This window comes from Protobothrops mucrosquamatus, unplaced genomic scaffold (genome assembly GCF_001527695.2).
Source record: "Protobothrops mucrosquamatus isolate PMUCROS unplaced genomic scaffold, P.Mucros_1.0 scaffold_116, whole genome shotgun sequence".
NCBI lineage: Eukaryota > Metazoa > Chordata > Lepidosauria > Squamata > Viperidae > Protobothrops > Protobothrops mucrosquamatus.
In genome coordinates, this window is record NW_015386192.1 from 297,160 (window position 1) to 322,862 (window position 25,703).

The 25,703-nt window shown below is 48.0% G+C and overlaps 2 protein-coding genes across 2 annotated transcripts in view; one reads left to right on the forward strand and one right to left on the reverse strand.

Annotated features, from left to right (window-relative positions):
- Positions 1-755: 755 nt before the first annotated feature.
- On the reverse strand, positions 756-23,598 carry RNF115 (ring finger protein 115). The gene is made up of 9 exons (XM_015816654.1): positions 23,503-23,598; positions 18,134-18,192; positions 16,513-16,570; positions 9,630-9,826; positions 8,356-8,430; positions 6,877-6,958; positions 4,836-4,929; positions 2,214-2,329; positions 756-1,224 (listed from the first exon to the last, which is right to left on the reverse strand). Exons 1-9 carry the CDS (start codon positions 23,596-23,598, stop codon positions 1,093-1,095), a joined length of 909 nt encoding a protein of 302 aa, XP_015672140.1. The 3' UTR covers positions 756-1,092.
- Positions 23,599-23,844: 246 nt separating this feature from the next.
- The window catches only part of POLR3C (RNA polymerase III subunit C), an 11,766-nt gene continuing 9,907 nt past the window's right edge, over positions 23,845-25,703 (forward strand). The window contains exons 1-2 of the mRNA XM_015816666.1: positions 23,845-23,901; positions 25,137-25,430. Coding sequence (XP_015672152.1) covers positions 25,284-25,430 — 147 coding nt within the window. The 5' untranslated portion in view covers positions 23,845-23,901; positions 25,137-25,283. The remainder of the gene's footprint in view (positions 23,902-25,136; positions 25,431-25,703) is intronic.

The following is a 25,703-nucleotide window of genomic DNA, read 5'->3' on the forward strand; positions in this document are numbered from 1 at the left end:
GCATCAACTCCCAGGCACATTTTTACAACGGCGCCCACCACTCTTTCTTTCCTTGTAGTGTGTGTGTGTGTGTGGAAGGGGGGGAGGGAGGTGGGTTGTTGTTTTTTTAAATCTTTGTTCTCTTTGCATCCTGACCTGGCTAACTCACCTGCCCGCCCCCACCCCGCCTTTCCTCTCCACTTGAAAGTGAGACATTGATCTGGCTTTTCAGCGAGAGGTGTTTTTTTTCCCCCCCCCCAGGGCTGGTGGGGTATAAAGGAAATTCCAGACATGATCGAGAGGATTTAAAAGCCGAGGAGAAAAGAAGGGTGGTGTAAATATAGAAGTTGAAGGGAAAAAAAAATAAGGAGACGAGCCGTTCTTCCTGATACTTCAACAATTGGTATTCGCATTTTCAATATAGAGGAATACCTGGCGATGCCACTTTTGCTGTGAAAGACAAATGAGTCCGTTTGACAGCCCGGAGGAAACTGGGCCTCGCGTGGCAGGCAAGTGGATAACTCAGTTCAAGCAAAGGAATCCAGACCTGCCTCGCACAGGCTAGCATCATGTTTGCTTCCACAGAAACCTGGAGTGGGGACAGTAGGTGTGGGGGGGGGGCTTTCCTTCTCCTCCCCCCCTTCTGAACCCCAAGACATCAAATGCAAAGAAAGCCCCACCAAACAGGCCCCTCCAAACAATGCCACGCCTAAGGCACTGCAGAGAGCCACGTCCCTGCAGGCCTTCCGACTCCGGGCTCCTTCCGAGTTTTGTCTTCCCGATCCACTTCCAGGTAAGGGTGTTACGTGGACAGCCAGCCAGCAATTAGTACAGCTATCGGAGGAGAAGGTCCACACGCTTTAATGGACGCCACTCCCACCCCTGCAAGTAGCCCCTACAGACCTGGAGGTTCAAGAAATGGTTCCTCGGGGACCGCTTTTCAGAAAGGGGGAGGGCAGGCTTCGATGGGGTGTGTGTGAATGCTGCTTGGGCCCGCTTCCTCTCTTCTTGCTACTTGCTTGTGTAGTTGAGTTATCGTACAATTTACAACTGTAGTCAAGAGTGCCACAGGCTTCAGCTGCCCTTCTCTCTCCCGCCGGCCCTGGGGAGGCCTCAGAAAGTCCATCGGTCATGCAGGTGGCCTGGGCTGCTAAAGGAGTTGCTGGTGGAGGCCTCCGTGTTCGGGGCTCGCTGGGCGGAGTCCTCCCCATTCAAACTCTTCCGGCACACGGGACACGTGTCGTGCTGGCAAAGGAGGCGAAAACAAGCATGCGTGTCAGCGACAGGCGCCCCCGTGCGAATAGAATAGAATAATAGAACAGAACAGAATAACAGAATAGAACAGAATAGAATAGAATAATAGAATAGAATAGAATAACAATAGAATAAAATAGGAATAGAATAGAATGGAATGAAACAGAATAAAATAATAGAAGAATAGAATAGAATAAAACAGAATAATAGAATAGAATAACAGAATAGAATAGAATAATAGAATAAAATAGGAATGGAATGGAATGGAGTGGAATAATATAATATAATATAATAGAATAGAATAGAATAGAATAGAATAGAATAGAATAGAATAGAATAGAATAGAAAATATGGAATGGAATGGAATGGAATAGAATAGAATAACAGAATAAAATAATAGAAGAATAGAATAGAATAAAACAGAATAATAGAATAGAATAACAGAATAGAATAAAAAGAATAGAATGGAATGGAATAATAGAACAGAACAGAACAGAATAACAACAGCACTTATACTTATATACCGCTTCACAGTGCTTTACAGCCCCCTCTAAGCGGTTTACAGACTCAGCCTTTCCCCCCCAACAATCTGGGTCCTCATTTTACCAACCTCAGAAGGACGGAAGGCTGAGTCAACCTTGAGCCAGTCAGGATCGAACTGCTGGCAGTGGGCAGAGTCAGCCTGCAATACTGCATTCTTAACCACTGTGCCACAAATGCTCCGAGTGTGCCTTGCGCAGAGCACAGCCGACTGGCTCTTGAGATGGAGGATGTGACCGATCACACCACTGTTGCCATCTGCCCATTCGGAGCTCCAGAGGCGCCAAAACCAAATGCCTTCTGGAGGGAGGATGTTCTCTTCTTGTGGGCTCCTAGTGGTCCAGCTACATCTCCTGTGGTGGTGCCTGAGATTTCCTGACCTAAAGACAGGGACAACGCTCCCCCCACTCCCCACTGTCCAAGCCCAAGCAGAGACTTACCAGTTCCAGCCATGGCACAATGCAGCTGCTATGGAAATAGTGATTGCACGGGAGTTGCCGGACCTGCTCCGCCACAGTGTAGTCTTCTTTGCACACGGGACACTCCAAACCCGTATCTGCGGGAGAGGGAACGTTAGTGACAGCTGTCGCCACACGTCCGGCAACAACCACGCGGCCGGAGGGAGTTACCCCAGGCTCAGGAAAAACAGAGATCAACAGAAGAGGGGAAGGTTCCCGGTGCCGAGTCATTTCAGCGGAGGAAAGATGGCGCCAAAGGGATGCCGGGCTGCTAAGTAGCCGAAAGCCAGGTGGGTGGGAAGTGGGGAAACGATGTGGCCATGGAGTTGTAAAAGCAAAGAGAAAGAAAAGCATCCCAAAAGAAAAAGATGCGGAAAGGACAAGGATGAAAAGGTTTGGAAGGTGATGGGAGAAAAAGAGCTTGGACTGTCACTTGACTGGCAAAATTCAGCAATCAGCAATTGGGGTATTGGGTGGAAGTGATTATCTTCAAAGAAGCCTAAGCGCCAACTTCCTTTTGAAGGCAGCCTTGGAGTTGCCCTTAAGACCCCTGCCAGGAAATGACCGGGGTTTTCTATCGCATGCTGGTGGGACTGAGGGAAAGGAAGGAAGAAAAGAAAGAAAGAGAGAGAGAGAGAGAGAGAGAGAGAGAAGAAAAAGAAGGAAGGAAGGCAGGAAGGAGATGAAGAGAAGGAAGAAAGGAAAAAGAAAGAAAGAAAGGAAGGAAGGAAGGAAGGAAGGAAGGAAGGAAGGAAGGAAGGAAGGAGAGGAAGGGAAGAAAAGGAAGGAAGGAAAAAGAGAAATAAATAAGGAAGGAAGGAAGGAAGGAGATGAAGGGAAGAAAAGGAAGGAAGGAAGGGAAAAGAGAATTAAATAAATAAGGAAGGAAGATGAAGGGAAGAAAGGAAGGAAAGAAGGAAGGAAAGAAAGAAAAAGAGAAATAAATAAATAAGGAAGGAAGGAGATGAAGGGAAGAAAAGGAAGGAAGGAAGGAAGGAAGGAAGGAAGGAAGGAAGGAAGGAAGGAAGGAAGGAAGGAAGGAAGGAAGGAAGGAAGGAAGGAAGGAAGGAAGATGAAGGAAAGAAAAGGAGGGAAGGAAGGAAGGATAGGAAGGAAGATGCTGGTAGGAAAGCGATTCTCCAGGGCTGGCTGGCTGCAAGGGGAGGGATGGGGGCTGCCTGTGGCCCTGGCATCTTGGGGGGCTCGTCTATCAGGGCTCCAAACTTTTTGCCCTAAAATTCCTTCTCACTGAATGGATCCCACAATGCTTTTAACTGGCTTCTGCCTTCTCTTCCCTATAATGGATCTTTTATTCTCATTTACATAAGTTACTGTTACAGAGAGTCCTCGACTTACAGCAGTTCCTTTAGTGACCGTCCAAAGCTACGACACGCTAACAATGACTTATGACCATTTCTCAGTTATGGCCGCTGCAGCCTCCCCCTTGGTCACGTGATTAAAATTCGGACACTGGGCAACTGACTCCTATTTATGACGGCTGCAGCGTCCCAGGGTCACGCGATTCCCTTTTACGACCTTCTGGCAAGCAAAGTCAACTGCAGGGATTCGCTTAAGAACTGAGGCAAGGAAGGTCGTAAAATGGGGGCAAAACTCACTTAACAAATGTCTCACTCAAAAACTCAGTGGCGGTCATAAGTAAAGGACTACCTGTATTACTATGTGTAAACTCTGCATTTCTAGGGCCTTCTCCTTCCCCCAGCCCAGGTCCAATCTGAAAGACAAGACAAGGGCAAGCAGAATCACTGCTGCCATTTTCTTGCACAAAGGTGGAAGGCCACCACTTCCTCCATTATAATTTATTATTCCTGCCCTAAATCAGAGGACGGCTGGGGATGATGGAAGCTGAACGTCTACGTGAAAGAGCTGACTGGGGCAGCAGTTGAATTTAACTGGTAGTGAAAAGAAACAGCCGATCGATCAGAAAGTGGAAATCCTGCTGTGAAATAACTCTGAAAGCCACGTTGGAAGGGCATGATGGTGTGCAATCTCTGAACAGGCAAATTTAGAATAGAATAGAGCTGGAAGGGACCTTGGAGGTCTTCTAGTCCAACCCCCTGCTTGAGCAGAAGAACCTAGGCCAGGGGTAGGCAACCTTGGCTCTTTTATGACTCGTGGACTTCAACTCCCAGAATTCCTGAGCCAGCATGGCTCAGCTTGGAAACCTCTCCCTTTCCCCTCAGCCATGCTGGCTCAGGAATTCTGAGAGTTGAAGTCCACCAGTCACAAAAGAGCCCAGGTTGCCTACCCCCTGGACTAGACCATCTCAGACAAGTGACTGTCTAGTCTCTTCTTAAAAAACCTCCGGTGATGGGAGTGCCCACGATTTCTTCTCAAAATTCAGTTTTGAGAAGTTGCCACGGGGCAGAACGTTTACAAAAGCGGCAGAGCTCCCAGACAAAAGCTCAGTTGGACGATTTGTTTGGGAACCAGCGGGAAAAACAGGGCCGCCATGGCTGTTTTGCCGGAGCTGATGAGGTCTCCAGAAAAGCTCTTCCTTTTTACAAAAAAAGGCTCAGCCCCCCCCCTAAACTGGCTCCAGACCAGCCAAGAAAAAAAGGGGGACCAAAACAAGAACTTACTCACCCACTTGTTCCTGAGTGACGGTCACTGTAGGGAGGGAAGAAATTTTCTCCTTCTCAGCAGGGGGAGGCCCTGTATTTTCCAAGTGCCCCATAAGCTGCAAGAGGTGAGAGAGGAGGGGGGGTAACCCATGAGAAGAGGTCTTAAGGCGGAGGTGCTAACTGTTGCAAAGTTAGGTGGGAAGAATCGCAAAGGTGCTTTTTTCTCACGAGGCAACTATTTTTCTTTGAACACGTTTCCCTTCTCATCCAAGAAGCTTCTTCAGCTCTGACTGGATGGTGGAGAATGGGAGGATTTATACTCCTTGCAGACAGAGCTGGTCATTTGCATCCTTTTAGAGGGTTGTTAAAGCTACCTGGAGGTGTATCGGTGACCTCAGGGTCCCCCGAGTGGTGCAAATGGTCCTTTCAGCAGTTCCAAGAAGGCTCCACACCCATTTGGACCACTCAGGTGACCCTGAGGGCGCAGGTAAACCTCCAAGTGGCCTCAACGGCTCTCTAAAAGAATGCAAATGACCAACTGTCTGCAAGGAGTATAAATCCTTTCATTCCCCACCATCCAGTCAGAGCTGAAGAAGCTTCTTGGAGGAGAAGCGAAACATCTTCAAAGAAAAACAAACAACTGGTCATTTGCCTTCTTTTAGAGAGCCGTTGAGGCCACTTGAAGGTTTATCTGTGTCCTCAGGGTCACCTGAGTGGTGCAAATGGATGGGGAGCCTTCTTGGAATTGCTGAAAGGACTGTGTTCCACTCCCATTTTTACACTACTCAAATGACCCTGAAGATACAGATAGACCTCCAAGTGGCCTCAACGGCTTTCTAAAAGAAGGCAAATGACCAGCTGTCTGCAAGGAGTAGAAATCCTTCCCTTCCCCACCATCCATTCAGAGCTGAAGAAGCTTCTTGGAGGAGAAGCGAAACATCTTCAAAGAAAAAGTCCAGTTGCCTCCTGAAAAAGCACCTTTGGGACAACCAGGACCTGGAGGACCGAGAATCTCCATAGACCCTTAGGTGGGAAGAACCCTTCTCTGCACAAGGGGGCTGTTGGAGCGCCCCTCCCCGCCAAGCTGCATGGGAATCAGGCACTTGCTGAAAGCTTTAAAAAATACACGCAACTTCAGAAGCTTCCAGATCTTTGAATCTCAACAGTCGGTAGGGCTCTAATGCTGCAGCACATGGCTCAGAATCCTAGGAGGGCCTACGCAGCTCTTCCAGGGCGTTACCCAGATGGAGACTCTCAGCCTAGTTCTGGTTGAGCCAACGTCCCCTTGCCGTTCTTCCTGGCAACGTTAAATCCGAATGGTTTCAGTTAGCTGAAGAAGCAGAGTGGCTTGATTGTCACATGATACTAAGCCCAAATAGATGGGGTCTGTATATCATACCAAATTAGAAATAAACATTGCGGGCTGGCATCAAGTGCCAACCGGGCCACGGTTTCAGTCTCTGCTATTCACACAACATGCTTATCCAGATCATGAAGTAGTTCAGCGCCCCCCCCCTCAACCTTTGGGGCTCCGGGGATCGATTCTGTGGGGAGAGGGTTTTCCACGGACCGGAGGGCGTGTGTGTGGTTTCTTGTGCTGTCTGCATCCCGCGCCATGTGCGGATGGGGCTTCGCTTATTTGTGGGGCCCGGTTTCTGGCATGCCGTGGACCGGTGCCGGTCCGCGGACTGGGGGTTGGGGACCCCTGGACTAGTGCACAACATGCATAGCTTAGTTTCACTTCAAGTAGGTGTGTTTGATCGTGTGTGCGTGCGCATATGTGTGGCTTAGCATGTTGTGCGAACCCAGCCTTGTCTGGCTGACCTGGGGGCTCCGTCTGTCCTGTGTGCCTAGCCGGTGTCAGTCTCCTTTCAGCGCTGAGATCCAGGCTCCCTTTTGCAGAGGGGAATGGGCCAGGCCAGCTGAAGGGATGTGGACACAAGCAAAGGGAGATTGTGGAGAAGGCCCAGCACTGGCCCAGGTGTCAGGACAGGTGTGCCACATGTGTCCCTGCAGGAGGAGAAGGGCAGCCTCACCCGGGCCCTGCTGGCCAGTGCCCTTACCTGGGTCAAGACAGCATCGAGGCCGCTCTGGTCCCACGCGTAGTCCCCAAAGCTAGAGTGCAGTCTGCCTTGCACGCCTCCCCTGGAGGGAGGGAAAGAAAAAGGGCGCTCGAAGGGGGGGCCATGGGAAGAGCTGCTTTTCCTCCCTCAACTTTCAAGTCTAAAATGGTGGACAACTTCAAGCCCCCCCAAGCTGTAATTTTCTGCAACTCCTAGTCAAAAAATGACTCTAGAAGGAGAAGCTCCAGGTCTCGAAGGAAGGGGTCAGCTGCAATGGTCAGCACAATTCACCAAGGACAGGAGTAGGCCACCTTGGCTCTTTTATGACTCGTGGACTTCAACTCCCAGAATTCCTGAGCCAGCATGAGGGAAAATTTGGCCCCTTCATGACTTATGGACTTCAACTCAGAGAATTCCTGAGCCAGCATGGCTCAGCTTGGAAACCTCTCCCTTCCCCCTCAGCATGGCTGGCTCAGGAATTCTGGGAATTGAAGTCCACGAGTCATAAAAGAGCCAAGGTTACCTACCCCTGTATAGGGGAGGTGTAGGCAACCTTGGCCCTTTTATGATTTGCGGATTTCAACTCCCAGAATTCCTGAGCCAGCATGAGGGAACTATGGCCCCTTTCATGACTCGCGGACTTCAACTCCCAGAATTCCTGAGCCAGCCTGGCTCAGCGTGGAAACCTCTCCCTTTCCCCTCAGCCATGGCTGGCTCAGGAATTCTGGGAGTTGAAGTCCACGCGTCATAAAAGAGCCCAGGTTCCCCACCCCTGCCCTATATCAGGGGTCCTCAACCTGGGCAACTTTAAGACTCATGGACTTCAACTCCCAGAATTCCTCAGCCAGCATGGCTCAGCTTGGAAACCTCTCCCTTTCCCCTCAGCATGGCTGGCTCAGGAATTCTGGGAGTTGAAGTCCACGAGTCACAAAAGAGCCAAGGTTGCCTACCCCTGACCAAGGATAACTAGAATGCAGGAGAAGTGAAGTGGGGGGAGGGGTTGGCCAGTTCTAAGACCCCTCCCCACAGCCAACCCATCCTGGCCAGCTCGCCACAGTCAACTCGCCGCAGCACAAGAGTCACACTAATATTGAAGAAATAGTGGAATAGGCTCATGAAAGGAAGGAAGCCATAGGAGGGACCACACGAAACCTGAAGGACAACAATTAAAACACTTTAAAAACTATTTTAAATAATTAAATTGAACGGTCCCGCAGTGAGTTGTCCTGTGGCGAGTTGCCCCTTTTTGCAAAGCCAGGCCTGGAGCAGGACCAAAGACCCGGAGACAAAGCGGAGGGGAATTGCCTGCCTGAGATTCAAGCCGCCTTCCCTCATGAAGTTTCCAGACCTTCCTTCCCGGGGTCGGAGCTGAGGAGCAGCTTGAAAAGGTCCCCAAACAGAGTCCCAGAACAACCTCAACTTTGCCTGAATCCAAGCCCGGAGGGCCCACGCCGGTCGCCAAGAGCGGACGCCACTCACCAGGAGAAAGATGGAGGAGGCGATCCGGGCACTGCCGAATTTGCAAAAAAGCCGGCGAAGATCTGCTGTATTATTCTGCTCCGGGACGGTGATTTGCCGGGTGGGAAGAACAGAGAAAAGGTCACAGGTAAGGAAGGAGCAGCCATGTTCATGGAAGTAAGGAGGTAAGCCCATCTGCTCATGCCACAAAGACATTTTCTGACCTTGTGCGATGCAGGAAGCACCAGCTCCTTTGGCAAAGAGCACAACGGCGCACATCGATGCACAATGCTGAGCTGGCTGCCAAGAGCCCAGACAGGATCATTATGAAAGCTACGGCTAATCCTCGACTTACAACAGTTTGTCGTCACAATGACACTGAAAAAAAGGGGACTTGGGACCATTTTTCACACTTAGGACCGCTGCAGCATCCCCATGGTTACGTGATCAAAATTCGGACGCTGTCAGAATCCAAGTATATTTCAATTCTACCTACCTACTCTGAAAAAAGATCCATTTCTTATTCTTTGTGGACTCTGTCATACTACGAAAGGGGAGGAAGGAGCAAGGGGGTTTATGACTCTCACTTCCTTCATTTAAACTACAAAGGACTGGATGTGATTCTTATCAAGAGGACTGACCATAACAATATGGCCATAGCCTTTCATCTACTATCTCTCTGAAGTCTCCTTTTTGCCAGCAGTGAGGAAAAAGGGGGTGGAAATGTAACGCCTGAGATTGTCGCTGTAAGGACGGTGGGGTGGGGGCTGCTTGGGAACACTTAAAACCTTGGATGGTAGGGGTTGGTCCCTCAGATCCTGTCTAGAACGCCTGCAACCATCTTCTCTTAATAAAGATGCCTGTTGGAAGAGATATTCCAAGAGTTCTGTCTTCTTAAGATGTAAAGTGGGGTGGGTCCTTACAGACGCTTTGGCAACTGACTCGTGTTTATGACGCTGCCGGGTCCTAGGGTCACGTGACTTTCTGCCGAGCAAAGTCCACGGGGAAGCCAGATTCACTTAACAACCGGGTTTCCCAACTTAACAGCTGCAGCGCTTCACTTAACAACGCTGGCAAGAGAGGTCGCAAAATGTGGCAAAATTCACTCCACAAATGTTTCGCTTAGTGACAGAAATGTTGGGCTCGGCGGTGGTCGTTAAGGCGAGGGCTACCTGTGCCGGCTTCGAGGCTCTGCTGGTTTTGCCTCCCCTGGGTGAAACAACCACCATTCTCTTGTGCAAAAGCTGAACGGGGCTGTTGTTTTCGAGAGCTCGACTCGCTCCCGCGGTTCTTACCCTTCGATGGCCGGGGAGCGATCTGGCCGGGTGCTGAGGCGGGGCCGATACCTCCGGGCCATGGGCAGCCGGGGAGGTCGGCTTGGTCCCCAGAGGTCCGCGTGGGCCTGGTGACCCCTCTCGTTGTCTCTGCCATTGTGGTCCAGAGAGCTGCTCAGGAATGGAAAGACCATGGAGCGGTCCAGCTGGTCCCAGAACTGAGGGAGGGAGATGGAAAGTTGAGGGAAAAAAGAGAGTCAGAACCGGCTTAGAGGCACATCAAAAACTCGGCCTGAGGGAAAAGCGGGATCTTCCTTCCCAGGAACCAATTTTTATACAGGTACTCCTCGACTTACAACAGTTCAGTGACCGTTCAAAGTTACAACGGCCCTGAAAAAAGGACAGTTTTTCAGTTACGACCTTTGCAGCATCCCCACAATCATGTGATCAAAATTCAGCTACTAGGCAACTGCTTCATGTTTATGACGCTACGGTGTCCCAGGATCCCCTTTTGCGACCTTCTGACCAGCAAAGTCAATGGGGAAGCCAGATTCACTTCACAACCGGGTTACTAACTTATCAACTGAAGTGATTCACTTAACAACTGGGGGCAAGAAAGATCGTAAAATGGGGCAAAATTCCCTTAACAAATGTCTCACTTAACAACAGACATTTTTGGCTCAACTCTAGTCATAAGTTAAGGACTACCGGTACTGGTCCTTTTTGTCCCTCAACTTTGTAAGAGAGCTCCTTGTGTAGAGTCTGGAGTCTCTTGTTTTTCTTTCTCTGTGGTATTGTTTTTGTTTGGGCTTTTATTCCCTTGTTTTTCAGAGTATCCCAAGCATCCTGTACTGCTTTTCCCTCTAAGATTTCCATCCATGGAATCCTTCCTAGACACTCTCTTAGCTTATTGAAGTCGGCTCCCTTAAAGTCTATCTTTTTCTGCATTATGGTGAATTCTAGTATAACATGATCACTCTTCCCCAAACTTCCTACAGCCTCCACTCCTTCAACCATTTCATATTTATTAGTAAGAATTAAGTCCACTACAGCTGACCCTCTAGTTCTAATTCTAGTAAGAATTAAGTCCACTATAGGAATAGGAATATTCCTATATGGCCAAGAGTGATTGGACACACAAGGAATTTGTCTCCGGTGCAGAAGCTCTCAGTGTACATAGATAAAACAAAGTGATAAGTCACAGATCATAAATCATAAGATACAATTATTAATCCTAAATACCAACAAGAGGAGAAGATGAGAAGGAGAATAGTTAATACAGCTCACTACATGGGTAAATATCTTAGGCCTAAAACGGTGCTGTGGGAATTAGGTGTTCAGCAGAGTGATGACACAGAAAAAAACCACCTATCTTTATAATAATAATAATAAAGTTGGAAGGGACCTTGGAGGTCAACTAGTCCAACCCCCTGCTCAGGCAGGAAACCCTATACCATTTTAGACAAATGGCTGTCCAGTCTCTTCTTAAAAACTTCCAGTGTTGGCGCATTCACCACTTCTGGAGGCAGGTTGTTCCACTGGTTAATTGTTCTAACCATCAAGAAGTTTCTCCTTAGTTCTAGGTTGCTTCTCTCTTTGGTTAGCTTCCACCCGTTGCTCCTTGTCCTGCCTTCAGGCGCTTTGGAGAATAGCTTGACTCCCTCTTCTTTGGGGCAGCCCCTGAGATACTGGAAGACTGCTATCATGTCCCCCCTCGTCCTTCTCTTCATTAAACTAGACATACCCAATTCCAGCAGCTGTTCCTTATATGTTTGGTTGTTTTGGCATGCAATGCCCTATAACAGCGTCCAGTGGGGAGGAGTTGAAATAGATTATGTCCAGGATGTGAAGGGTCTGTAGATATTTTCTCAGCCCCCCCCCCTTTCTGACTCTTGCAGTTTACAGCTCCTCAATGGAAGGCAGGCTGGTTGCAATTGTTTTTTCTGCAGTCCTAACTATCCGCTGAAGTCTGCACCTGTCCTGTTTGGTTGCTGTGCCCAACCAGACAGTTATTGAGGTATAAATGACTGACTCAATATATTATTTCAATTTCAATTTATATGGCTGACCCTCCACCTTTGGGGAGTTATAGATGTCAGCTAGGCACATCAAGCGCTTATGCCATCTTCCACTCCCTGCAGAGATGTTCCTCAATCAATGTCAGGGTAGTTCAAGTCCCCAATCACTAGAATGGTGTGTTTCCTGCATATCTCAGTTAATTCTTCTGCAAAAAGTTCAACCTTTTCCTCAGCTTGGTTGGGTGCCCAGGAGAACAGAGGTCTCCAACCTTTTGTGCACCAGGGACCGGTTCCGTGGAGAGAGGTTTTCCTGCGGGCTGGAGGGCGCATGGTTTTGCGTGCTGCCTGCATCCCACGGATGGGGCTTTGCTTGTTTGTGCGGCCCGGTTGCTGGCATGCCACGGCCCGGTACTGGTCCACGGACTGGAGTTTGGGGACTTCTGCTGTAGAACACAGCCTTTTCCCAGCTAGCTAGTGAGCCTGGCAGCGGTTCAGTGACCACGGATGGAGCGAGAAGGCTGCCTCCAACCAATTGGACCTTACAAACCTGCTCTTGGCCAAGGAGTTTCCTGATCTTTTATTACATTACAAAAAAACGATGTTGAGACCCTAGAAAGAGTACAGAAAAGAGCAACAAAGATGATTAGGGGACTGAAGGCTAAAGCATATAAGGAACGGTTGCTGAATTGGGTATGTGTAGTTTAATGAAGAGAAGGATGAGGGGGGACATGATAGCAGTATTCCAATATCTCAGGGGCTGCCACAAAGAAGAGGCAGTCAACCCATTCTCCAAAGCACCTGAAAGGCAGGACAAGAAGCAACGGATGGAAACGAATCAAGGAGAGAAGCAAGCTGGAATTAAGGAGAAGCTCCCTAACAGTGAGGACAATTAATCAGTGGAACGGCTGGCCACCAGAAGCGCTGGGTGCCCCATCGCTGAAGGTTTTTAAGAAGAGACTAGACAGCCACTTGTCAGGAATGGTATAGGGTCTCCTGCTTGAGCAGGGGGTTGGACTAGAAGACCTCCAAGTTCCTTTCCGGCTTTATTCTGATTGATTGATCCCGACTCTAAAGCCGGAGGGACAGTAGAGTTCCATAAGGAGAAGGAAGCTGCAGTTCTGGAGCCCTTCCAAAGCCCGACGGCGTGACGGGCTACAGTGGCTCAATCAGAGTCAGAGTCAGCCTCCCCCAAGATGGGCTGGCAGGGCCAGGAGTGCCCATTATTTTTGACTGCGGTGACATTAAGCAACACGTCTGAGCCAGATGAGTTCAGATAAAAGAGGAGTCAGGGAAAGCAGTTGGCCCGAGGCCATCTGTGACGCTCGGCCCGCTGAGCTCAAGGGCTAAATTCAGAAAGAACACATTGGGAGGGGGGGCAGAATCAGCTTTATTTTTAAAAGAACTGCCTACAGATCCAAACATCTGAAATGCTCTGAGATAGAACTTCCAGGGGGATTAGCTTGAAATAATTATTTCAGTATGTTTATTCCATGGGGAGGTGGGGGGGGTACTAGAGGTGACATAAAATTCTTCCAACTGAGGCATAGGGCCACCCATTTAACCAACAAGAACTGAAATACAACATGAATGTATGAATATATATATATTTTATATAAATAAAAATGTAAATGTTCGTTTGTTCAAAATCTTAAATCTCCGAAAGTTCACCGATTGCTTTGAAATTTTGACACAACGTTGCATTCGAATACACACATTTTTATATACCTATATTATATAGATGTCACACCTGTGACAGGTAAAAACATGGGTTTTTTGAAAAACAGCGCCATCTGTTGGACGTAAAAGCAACACACGCTTTTACCAGACTGAGCCACAGCAACGCGTGGCTGGGTACAGCTAGTATATATATAATATGTAATCGATATTTATTGGTTTTATCATGGATTTACCCAAGAGTCGAATTTTTAGCTTTATAACTTGTCAATATGTAATATATACATATATATTCAGATTTCTTTTTGCTGACAAGAGTTAAAGATTTAAGTGGGAGACTAGTATAGCTATTTCAGACTCATTTATCCTCATCAGCTAGCCACACCCAAGAATCATAAAAGAGCCAAGGTTGCCTACCCCTGACCTAGGTATGAAAAAACAAAGGCACAAGTACTGATTAAGTGAAACCTGGCTCAAAAACAGTCACTGTGAGAGGGACCTTGGAGTCCTAGTGGACGATCACTTAAACATGAGCCAGCCGTGTGTGGCAGCAGCCCCAAAAGCTAATACAATCCCTGATTGTATAAACAGAGGCATAGAATCAAAATCACGTGAACTTTTAGTACCGCTTTATAAAGCCTTAGTAAGGGCACACATGGAACATTGCATCTAGTTTTGGTCACCACATTATAAAAAAGATGTTGAGACTTTGGAAAAAGTGCAGAGAAGAGCAACTAAAATAACTAAAGGCCTGGAGACTAAAATATATGAAGAACGGTTGCATGAATTGGATATGGCTAGTCTAGAGAAAAGAAGGACTAGGGGGGACATGATAGCGGTATTCCAGTATTTGAGGGGCTGCCACAAAAAGGATGGGGTCAACTATTTTCCAAAGCACTTGAAGGCAAGAAACAACGGATGGAAACTAATCAAGGAGAGAAGCAACCTGGAATTAAGGAGAAACATCCTGATAGTGAGGACAATTAACCAGTGGAACATCTTGCCTCCAGAAGCTGTGGGTGCTTCATCACTAGAAGAGACTGGACAGCCACTTGTCTGAAGTGGTTTAGAGTCTCCTGCTTGAGCAGAGGGCTGGACTAGAAGACCTCCAAGCTCCTTCCAGCTCTATTCTGATTCTGATTTGAACCAAAGTAGCTGTGTTAGCTCAGACCACCAATTAACATGCCAGTAGCATCCTCACAACACTCTAAACCCTGGTGAAGGGACTCAGCTTACTGAGTCAGCCCCATTGCCTAGGTTCTCACAACAAAGGAAGCATCAGTTGGTTTGTGCCACGCACGAAGCCCCCAACCAGCCAGCCACCTGTGTACTCCGTGGGGTCTGCAAACTCAGCCTCCAAATAGAGAGACAGCCCAGCCCGGAGACAGGCAGTCTCCATCCATGCCGGACCACTACCTCATAAAGCAGAAGAGCCAGCATAGCAAGCTTACCTCCTGTCCAAGCAGGTGTCACACCTGGCTGTTTGGTCGTCCTGCCAGTCTTGGCCACAAGCAGGTGGGAGCCCCCAGCAATGCCCTGGCTGCTTCCCCTAGTGGGAGGCAAACTGACAGCTGAAGTGGTCGGGACAGCTTTGAATCGCTTCCTTCTTCCAGCATCTGCCCACTCCTTCGAGGCAAAAGCCTGCCTCACACAACAGAAATTGCATCTCGGCATAACCCGTCACCCATCTAAATATAAAACGACTTGGATCCAATGCTATACTTGGTCTGATTTGCAATGTATTTGCAAAAAAACCACGAGTCAGCCTCTCTAGGCTTGAAGGGGCTATTAATATACTTGGCTTTTACTAGAAATCGCCCATATTTTTATACCAAATTTTTTTTTCTCTTCCGCGTTTACAGGGGTGCTGAAAAGTTGGCGGAGCCTGTGGAATAGGACCTAAGACGCGATCTGTTCTCCACGCAAGCCCCAAAACGAGACAAATAAAACCCAGTTAAACAAATAAGCCAAAAACATTATACAGGGAGCCCTCAACTTACAAGTCATAAGTTGGGATGGTCATGAAGGAGATCACTGTTTACAATTTGTTTCGCAACGGTGACCTCTGTAATCATTAAGCCAACTCATTCTTGGCTACAGCCAGCTTTTTGCTGGGAAACCAGAAGTAAACACTGGTTTCTGGAAAAATCATTGTAAATCATGGCCATGTGACCGGGGGGGGGGGCGCAAAAAGCTATAAATGTGGACCAGTTCCCGAGCACCCACTCTCGGGCACTGACACTAAAACTTCAAAACAGGATGTAAGTCCCTTTGGTGTGTGTGTGTGTGTGGGGGTCTATCATAACTTTTAACGTTCACAAAGCAACCAATTTGTCAAGAGTGATTCACTTTCCACCTAGTTTCCTCCTCTCCGATCTCAACTTGGGGGGGGTGAATTGTATGGGGTGGGAATGGAAAGCCAAGACACCATCTGCAGATCGTGAGACCCTGCTCCACCCTTCAAGGCCGCGCTGCGCAGGTGTTTGAATGGTCCAGACCAGGGGTAGGCAACCTTGGCTCTTTTATGACTGGTGGACTTCAACTCCCAGAATTCCTGAGCCACCATGGCTCAGCTTGGAAACCTCTCCCTTTCCCCTCAGCGTGGCTGGCTCAGGAATTCTGGGAGTTGAAGTCCACAAGTCATAAAAGAGCCAAGGTTGCCTACCCCTGGTCTAGGAGGCTCACCGCTTAGAACAGGAGGACTTAGGACAGGGGTAGGCAACCTTGGTTCTTTTATGACTCGTGAAATTCAACTCCCAGAATTCCTGAGCCAGCTTGGCTCAGCTTGGCAACCTCTCCCTTTTCCCTCAGCATGGCTGGCTCAGGAATTCTGGGAGTTGAAGTCCACCAGTCATAAAAGAGCCAAGGTTGCCTACCCCTGCGCTGGATGGACATCTGACACGGTTATAAGTTGAGCATTATCTGTACTTGTTCATTGATTTATTGAGGAAAGTGATCCGAAGCGTTTATCTATTCTAAAGCATCACATCGAGGTTTACACTTCCTCAAACAACCGAGGGCTTGTTTTCACACCCGTGTCTTTTTCAAACTAGGGGGGTCTCCCTAAAACTGACCTCAAACCTACCAAAGAGCCATATCTCAAACCAGACCAAAGTCGTTCAGGGGTGAGAATGGACAAGGAAGGACCCCTTCCCAACACAGCCGTAGAAAGCTGAAAAATAAAATTAAAAAAACAAAACGGGGAAACTCACCTCTGCGAATGGGGTGGAAGGACTTTCATCGGTGCCGCTGCTGTTGCCTTCTAAAAAACTAAAGAGAGAAAAAAACAGGTTGTGGGAAAACGCCAGGGCTTCTAGAACAAGGACTTCCCAACCTTGGCAACTTTGAGATAGGTGGACTTCAATTCCCAGAAATCCCCACCTTTCTGCTTACTAACATATCAGGGATCAACCTTATAGGGGTCTACGACACCTCGCCACGGCCGACTCGCCGCGGGACGAGAATCACACTAATAGCAAAAAAATAGTGGAACGGAATCATTAAAGAAAGGATTGCAAAAGAGGGACAAAATGAAATGTGAAGGACAGCAATTAAAACATTTTTAACTAGTTTAAATAATTAAACTGAATTGTTGAATCGTCCCTCAGTGAATGTCTGTGGAGATTCTCGGTCATCCAGTTCCTGGTTGTTCCAAAGGTGTTTTTTTTTTTTTTCAGGATGCAACTGGAATTTCTTGTTCTTTCTTTGAAGACGTTTCGCTTCTCATCCAAGAAGCTTCTTCAGCTCTGACTGAATGATGGGGGAATGGAAGGATTTATATGCCTTGCAGACCGCTGGTCATTTGCATTCTTTTAGAGAGTCGTTGAGGCCACTTGGAGATTTACCTGTGTGCTTAGGGTCACTTGAGTACTGCAAATGGGTGTGGAACACAGTCCTTTCAGCAGTTGCAAGAAGGCTCCACACCCATTTGCAGTACTTAGGTGATCCTGAGGACACAGATAAACCCCAAGTGGCCTCAACGACCTTCTAAAAGGCAAATGACCAGCTGTCTGCAAGGAGTATAAATCCTTCCGTTCCGCACCATCCCGTCAGAGCTGAAGAAGCTTCTTGGATGAGAAGCGAAACGTCTTCAAAGAAAAACAAACAACTGGTCATTTGCCTTCTTTTAGGGAGCCGTTGAGGCCACTTGAAGGTTTATCTGTGTCCTCAGGGTCACCTGAGTGGTTCAAATGGATAGGGAACCTTCTTGGAATTGCTGAAAGGACTGTGTTCCACTCCCGTTTTTTGCACCACTCAGATGACCCTGAGGACACAGATAAACCTCCAAGTGGCCTCAACGACTCTCTAAAAAGAATGCAAATGACCAGCTGTCTGCAAGGAGTATAAATCCTTCCATTCCCCACTGTCCAGTCAGAGCTGAAGAAGCTTCTTGGAAGAGAAACGAAACGTCTTCAAAGAAAAACAAGAAAGTCCACTTGCCTCATGAAAAAGCAGCTTTGGGTGTCCCTCGGCGAGTTGTCCTGTAGCAAGTTGTCCATGGCGAGTTGTCCCATTCCAACCTAACAAGGGGTCCCTCCCCCAACCCAAAAGGAAAATTTCCTGGAAGATCCATATGGGGCAAGAGGAACCCCAGAAGCCTCACCCTGGGTCTTTGTCTTTAAGGAAGACCCTAACAGGATGTTTTGTCCTGTATCGAAACACGCAACAGAGGCACCAAGCAGAGCCCAGAATGTGGCTTTTTTGGGGGGGGGGGCTCCTGAAAAGGGGAAACAAGTGGCCACGAGAGGGTTTTTCTCCTGGCCAGGACAGTTTTCTAAAGCTTTCTGAACAATCTTTCTTTGAAAGGGCCTGCTTAACAGAAACGACAGGTACCTGGAGTCATCTGTTACTTCTTCAATAAAGCCAGATTCACATCGGGGACACGTGTATTCCTGCCAAGGAAGAAAAAAAAAACGGATCCGTAAGATTTCCGCCAAAAATAAACACGGGTCATCCATCCCACTTAGTTTTAATTAGCAAAGAGAGACTGCTGGTTCATTCCCCCCCCTTAAGAGTATACTTTATTGAGAACAAAGCAGTCACAGATTAGAGCAGGGGTAGTCAACCTTGGCTCTTTTATGACTCGTGGACTTCAATTCCCAGAATTCCTGTTAGCTGGCTCAGGAATTCTGGGAGTTGAAGTCCACGAGTCATAAAAGAGCCAAGGTTGCCTACCCCTGGATTAGAGCAAGGCAGAATCTGTTGTCTTGGCGGGAAAATGATGCAATTAACTTTCCTTTTTCCCCTGGCCATCCCACTGTGCTCAGTCAATGTCCAATTTAAAGTTCCCAGGTTGTTTTGGAAACGGGCCCTGTGGTCGTGCCTTTCCCGTCTCCCCCCATTCCTTTTGCTGACCTTGTGCTGGATTGGTGACCCCCATGGGTGGAAAAGCGGCCGATACTAGGTCCGGCTTCCTTGCTCCCAATTTGAATATACTGAACTAAAGTTACTGTTAAATGCTGGCGTAATAGCCGACAAATTCAAAAGTTAATGTCGTGGTTCTGACAGATGAAACTCTTCAAAAGAACGTCGAGGCATTGTTTACCTTAAAGAATCTTTTATCCAAGTAGCATAATATCAGCACTTCATAATCGAAGCCAAAAACTGAATTCCCCTCCCCTGGGCACATAGTATCAAAGCACAATTCCCTCCTCCAATTAACAGCCATAAAACACATTCCCCAATTAGCTTGAAGCCCACGGGCTTCCTCTCCAGTTCTCTAGCCCGCCAATTCTTTATCAGCTCTGGGCTCAATAACCTTGATTCTCACGCTAAGTTTAGTGTTGTTATATCTAGCTAGACTTTCAGCTCCCCCCCCCCAGCATCATCTAACTCTAAAAGCAAAAGGGGAAAAGATGGCTACATTTTCATCTGTTGTCAATGCAAGACATCCGATGTTAGCAGCGTTGACAGTTACCAGGTTGGGAGAGGCTGACCGTCCCGCCAAAAGCCAGCAAGGGGCAGATGACAATTTGTTAATCAACTTGTTCTCTGGATGGGAAAACCTCTGTGCCAGCCATCTCACATTCCCACATGACGGGCAGTCCTCGACTTACAACAGTTCATTTAGCGACTGTTCAAAGTTACAATGGCACTGAAAAAAGGGACTTAGGACCGCTTTGCACACTTACGACGGTTGCAGCGTCCCCAGGGTCACGTGATCAAAATTCAGACGATTGGCAACGGACTCATAGTTATGACGGTCGCAGTGTCCCGGGGTCAGGGGGAAGCCAGATTCACTTAACAACCGCGTTACTAATTTAACAGCTGTAGTGGTTCACTTAACTGTGACACGAAAGGGCAAAATTCGCTTAACAAATGTCTCACTTAGCAACATAAATTTTGGGCTCAATTATGGTCATAAGTCCAGAACTACCTGAATTTTTTTTTTAAAAAAAAAACTGTCTAAAAAGAAGTATCTGGGAAGGCAGATTTGAGGAAACAAGGGAGGGAAAAAGGCAAAAATACAAAACAAAACCCAAAACCCATTATTTTCCTAGGAAGCTGTCTTTACAACAATAACTACCTCTGAGACCCCAAAGAGAGCTGCACTTGGAACAAAGCAAAACTCAAATGCTTTAAACAATATTTGTGTATTGCACAGCAACTTTCACAATTATCTGTAGTACAAAAAAGGCCCCCGAGAGAGCAGGAGGTGTATAATTGAAAGGGAACTGCTTTCCGACACATAAACCATCCACCAAAAAGGGCAGAGTTGAACATTATCCATTATCGTTGCTTTATTTTTCCCTTAACTTAGCAAAAGCACTGTAGAGCTGTAGGACACCCAATGCCAAAATGATCCAAAATCAAGCTCAGGTTTTATTTGAAGGCCTGGTGGCACAGAAAACAGGTCAAAAAGGCAGGATATAAGCTGAATAAAGGAATAACATTCTCTGGAGTTCGGCTAACTGGGGGGAAAAAAAAATCTCAGCTGACACAATCATTCCACATATATCTTGCAATGAGCAGTGATTTAAACGGCGAGGGAAGAGTCTGAAAATTGACTGGAGCAATTTTCCCGTCGTGATTTCTCAGAAATCCCAGGCACACCCACATCTGTGCTCTTAAGAGCTGACACCAGGAACAAAGCCACGGCTGTGCCCGCTGAGGCAGGCCAGAGGTTGGTTTACAAGCCTGCTTCCAAAGGCTCAGAATCGGCACCTTTCATGGCCTGGAGGGCCCAAGCCCAATTTCCACCCAGGATTCAAAGAAGCCACCGCTTCCTCTGTCGGGCTAGATCTGTTCCAGACATCTGGAAAATGGTGTTTCAACACACCCACACACACACACACCACACACACACCCAATGTTCTCGCTGTGGGAGAGCCCAAATGGGACAACTCGCCACGGTCACCTCGCCATAGGACAACTCCTGGCGGGACAATTCAACAATTCAGTTTAATCATTTAAAATAGCTAAAAATTATTTTAACTTTTGTCATTCACATTTCATTTAGTCCCTCCTTTGGCATCTATTTCACTATTTCTTCGATAGCGGTGTAGCGCGTTCCCGCAGCGAATTGTCCCGTGGCGAGGGGGCCGGCACCACCCCTCAACAACTGTCCCAAAACTGCTGCTGGCATGGCACTCTCCAGTTGTTGCCCTCACAAACCATAGCAGCTGGGCTGCAGGAGAGTATGAGGTAAGAGAAGGTGGAGAGAGAAAGAGAAAGAAAGAAAAAAAGAGAAAGAGAAAGAAAAAAAGAAAGAAAGAGACACCCATAAAGAGAAAATCTCTCTCTTATTAGGCTTTTTCTCTTCTTGGGAATTGGCAGAGCTTTTTGCCAGAGGGCAGCCAAAGCCAAAATTGCCCCCGAGGCTCAGACCCTTCACCTGGAAGGGAGAGGCGGTTTTGTAGCAGGCCAGTTACGGACCTGCCAGTTGCAAATCATAGAATCACAGAATTCTTTATTGGACAAATGTGACTGGACACACAAGGAATTTGTCTCCGGTGCATAAGCTCACAGTGTACATATAAACAGCAAGTAATAGGTCATAGAATAGATCATAATAAAACAACAATTGATAAATCATAAGGAACCAATAGGAGAAGTTAGCAGGAAAGATGAGAGGATGAGAAAAGATGAGAAGTGAGACAGAGCGATGGGAATTCAGCGTTCAGCGGAGTGATGGCACAGGAAAAAAATATATTTGTTTCTCGTAATTTTGGCATGCAATGCCCTATAGCGTCATCCCGAGGGGAGGAGTTGAAATAGATTATGCCCAGGATGTGAGGGGTCTATAGATATTTTCTCAGCCCCCTTTCTGACCAGTGCAGTATACAGGACCTCAATGGAGAGCAGGCTGGTTGCAACTGGTTTGTATTCACGATGGTTGCAGTGTCGCAGGATTACATGACCCCCTTTGGTGACCTTCCCAAAGTCAATGGGAAACCCAAATTCACTCAACAACCATGTAATGTAATAATTGCAGCGATTCACTTAACAACTGTAGCAAGAAAAGTCGTAAAATGGGGCAAAGCTCACTTAACAAATGTCTCAGTTAGCAACATAAATTCTGAGCTCAATTGTGGTCGTAGATTGAGGACTACCTGTACCACGGCAGGGTTTGCAATATATTGTCAAATATATCCTTAATTCCAGGTTGCTTCTCTCCTTGATCAGTTTCCATCCATTGTTTCTTGTCTTGCTTTCTGGTGCTTTGGAGAATAGGTTGACCCCCCCCTCTTCTTTGTGGCAGCCCCCCAAATACTGGAATTCTGCTATCATCTCTCCCCCCCCCCCCCGGGTCTTTCTTTTCTCTAGATTGGCCATACCCAAATCTTGCAACCGTTCTTCAAGAAGAGACTGGGCAGCCACTTGTCCAGAGTGGTATAACGTCTCCTGCTTGAGCAAAGAGTTGGACTAGAAGACCTCTAAGGTCCCTTCCAAATCTGTAATCCCAGATCAATTAACCAGTGGAACAGCTTGCCTCCAGAGGTTATGGGTGATCCATCCCTTGAGTCTTTTAAGAAACTGGACAGTCATTTGTCCAGGATGGGTATACAGGGTTTCCTGCTTGAGCAGGGGGTTGGGCTAGAAGACCTCCAGGGGCCCCTTCCAATCCTATGATTCTGTGTTCTAAGCAGCGTTTGTCCACTTGTGGGTGCTCTATCACTGGAAGTTTTTAAAAAGAGGCTGGACAGCCATTTGTCTGGAATAGGAGAGGGTCTCCTGCTTGGGCACGGGGCTGGATTAGAAGACCTCCACGGTCCCTTCCAAATCTGTTAATCTGTAACCCCCAGATCAATTAACCAGTGGAACAGCTTGCCTCCAGAGGTTGTGGGTGATCCATCCCTGGAGTCTTTTAAGAAACTGGAAAGTCATTTGCCCAGGATGGGTATAGGGTCTCCTGCTGGAGCAGGGGGTTGGGCTAGAAGACCTCCAGGGGGCCCTTCCAATCCTATGATTCTGTGTTCTAAGCAGTGTTTGTTCACTTGTAGGTGCTCAATCACTGGGAGGCTGGACAGCCATTTGTCTGGAATAGGAGAGGGTCTCCTGCTTGGGCAGGGGGCTGGACTAGAAGACCTCCAAGGTCCCTTCCAAATCTGTTAATCTGTAACCCCCAGATCAATTAACCAGTGGAACAGCTTGCCTCCAGAGGTTGTGGGTGATCCATCCCTGGAGTCTTTTAAGAAACTGGAAAGGCATTTGCTCAGGATGGGTATACAGGGTTTCCTGCTTGAGCAGGGGGTTGGGCTAGAAGACCTCCAGGGGCCCCTTCCAATCCTATGCTTCTGTGTTCTAAGCAGCGTTTGTCCACTTGTGGGTGCTCCATCACTGGAAGTTCTTAAGAAGAGACTGGACAGCCATTGGTCTGGAATAGTGCTTGAGCAGGGGGCTGGACTAGATGACCTCCAAGGTCCCTTGCAACTCGGCGACTCTGTTATCAAACTCCGCTGCTGCTGCTGCTGCTGCCTTCGGGGACCTTGGACCCCCAGCACCCCCCCCACCCCCACCTGGGCAGATCCGGGGGGGGCGCCAGGTTGGGGAAAGAGGCTTATGCACCCACCCACCCACCCAACCCCGGCCTGGGGGGGGAACAGCGGGGGGGGGTTGAGGGGATTTCGCTGCGGGGAGCCCCTTCGCCCCTCCCCTCATTTGCAAGGGGGCGGCGGAACCGGCCTCCCCCTCCCCCGACCAGCCCGGGTCGCCCCTCCCCCCAAGCCTCTCCCTCCTCGGGCGGGGCCCGCGGAGCTCACCGGCAGCTTGGGGCTGACCTCGCCCTTGCAGCTGTGGCAGAAGAAGCGGTGCTGGGAGACGGCGGCCGTCGCGGCTGCCGAAGAGGCCTCCGCCATCCTCCGCCCCGCCGAGCCTCCGCGCCGGCCTTGGAAAGCCAAACAGCGCCGCTGGGCCGAGGCCGGCCACAGAGCGCGGCGAGCCTAGAGCGGCGAGAGCGGCAAAGCCGGCTGCGCGCTCTACTTCCGCGCCCACTTCCGCGCCGCTCGCTTCCGGCCCGCCCCCTGTCGACCTCGGGAGGGAGGAGCCGAGGCCGCTGATAGGTTTTCCAGTCGAGAGGCGCTTCCGGCCGGGCTCCGTTGCCATGGTGGCCGAAGGGAGCAGGCTTGAGGCCTAGCTGGAGAAGCCTGCAAGGAACGAAGGTGGGTTTTCTTCGCCTGCCCGGCCAAGAAGAGGAAAAAACGAGGAGAAGGTGGCTAGAGGTAGTCCTCGACTTGCAGCACTTCGTTGGGTGACCGAAGTGACAGCAGCACTGGAAGACGGGATTTAGGATCGTTGTTCACACTTAACGACCGTCGCGGCATTCCCCCCCAGGGTCACGTGATCAAAATTCGGATGCTGGGCAACTGACTCCTATTTACGACGGTCGCAGTGTCCCCGGGGGTCACGTGATCCCCTTTTGCGACCTTCTGACAAGCAAAGTCAATGGGGGGAAGCCAGATTCACTTAACAACCGTGTGACTAAACAACTGCAGTTAACAAGAAAGGTCGTAAACTGGGGCAAAATTCACAAATTAACAATTGTCTCGCTTAGCAACGAGCTCAGTTGTGGACATAAGTCGAGGACTGCCTGTAAAGGGTTAGGAAGGCGTTGTAGGGCTGGAAGAGGGGCGGGGAAGGGCAGGCCCCCTGCGTCCTACTCCAGTGGGGGGGGTGGCATTTCTGTCAAAAAGGGAGGGAGGAGAAAAGATTCTCTTCATTATTACTCTTTGTGATATTTACTTTCATTTATTCACCATCTTGTTAATTGAAAAAAAATAAATGATTAACATTTCTATTTCTGAAAGCGTTCAGTTGAGAGCATTTTTGCACACCTGCCTAACATTTTTGCACAGGAGTGTTCAGGGTAGTCCTTGACTTACAGCAGTTCATTTTGGTGACCGTTCAAAATTACGACACCCCTGAAAAAAGTGACTTATGACCCTTTCTCACACTTATGTCCCTTGCAGCATCCTCAGGGTCACATGATCAAAATTCAGACTCTTGGCAACTGGCTCATATTTATGACGGTTGCAGTGTCCCGGGGTCACGATCCCCTTTTGCGACATTCTGAGAAGCAAAGTCACTGGGGGAAGCCAGATTCACTTAACAACTGGGTTATTAATTGAACAACGGCAGTAATTCACTTAAGAACTGTGGCAAGAAAGGTCGTAAAATGGGGCAAAACTCAACAAATGTCTCATGTAGCAACATAAATTTTGAGCTCAACTATAGTCGTAATTTGAGGACTACATATACAGGTTTTTATGGGGGTGTACTGAAACAGTAACTTCCTCTTTTATCCCTGAGATCCAGAAAAAAAATCAGGAGAAGTTTTAACTCTGGATTCTTCTGAATATTTGCACTAATTTGACTCTGAATGCCTTTCTCTTTTCAGATGCAGAGCTGGTGACTTAAACTGAATGGTGGAGTCTTAATTCTAATTTTCGACACTGAAATCCTCACCGGAGTTGTTTACTGATTTGGGGTAGCTCGTACATTTTATTGCAGTCAATTATACAGACCAATATCGTTGTCCAGCAAGATGACCCAGGCTGAAATCAAGCTTTGTTCTCTTCTGCTCTGTGAACATTTTGGCGAAATTGTGGAAAAGGTTGGAACGCAGCTCATCCGCATGGGTGGGCAGACGTTATGGATGATTTCCCAAAACACAAGCATGTCACTTGACCAGGTAGATTGATTTTTTTTAAATTGCATAATAGGCTAGCCTAAACTAAACTCAGATTAAGTATCCATGGTTCCCACTGATGTTCTCACTCACACTCATCAATCCTGAGTGGAATTAAGGATGTCCAAGATGCTTCAAAAGTTGTTTTAGACTAGAGAACCGTGCAATCAATTAATGGATTTCAACAAGCCATTTTTTTCCCTCAGCCACTCAGTACAAGATTAGATATGTTTTACTTTAAGGCTATTGTAAGGTTTTGGGAATGAAGATACAGTA

Bases quoted from the DNA above. Each gene is read 5' to 3' on its own strand.
- RNF115 (XM_015816654.1), bottom strand. From the start codon at position 23,598: ATGGCGGAGGCCTCTTCGGCAGCCGCGACGGCCGCCGTCTCCCAGCAC. The intron at 16,571-18,133 runs GTACCTGTCGTT...TTCTCTCTTTAG, and splicing joins GAAGTAACAGATGACTCCAG to TTTTTTAGAAGGCAACAGCA. The intron at 9,827-16,512 runs GTGAGTTTCCCC...TCCCTCCCTCAG, and splicing joins CTTCCACCCCATTCGCAGAG to TTCTGGGACCAGCTGGACCG.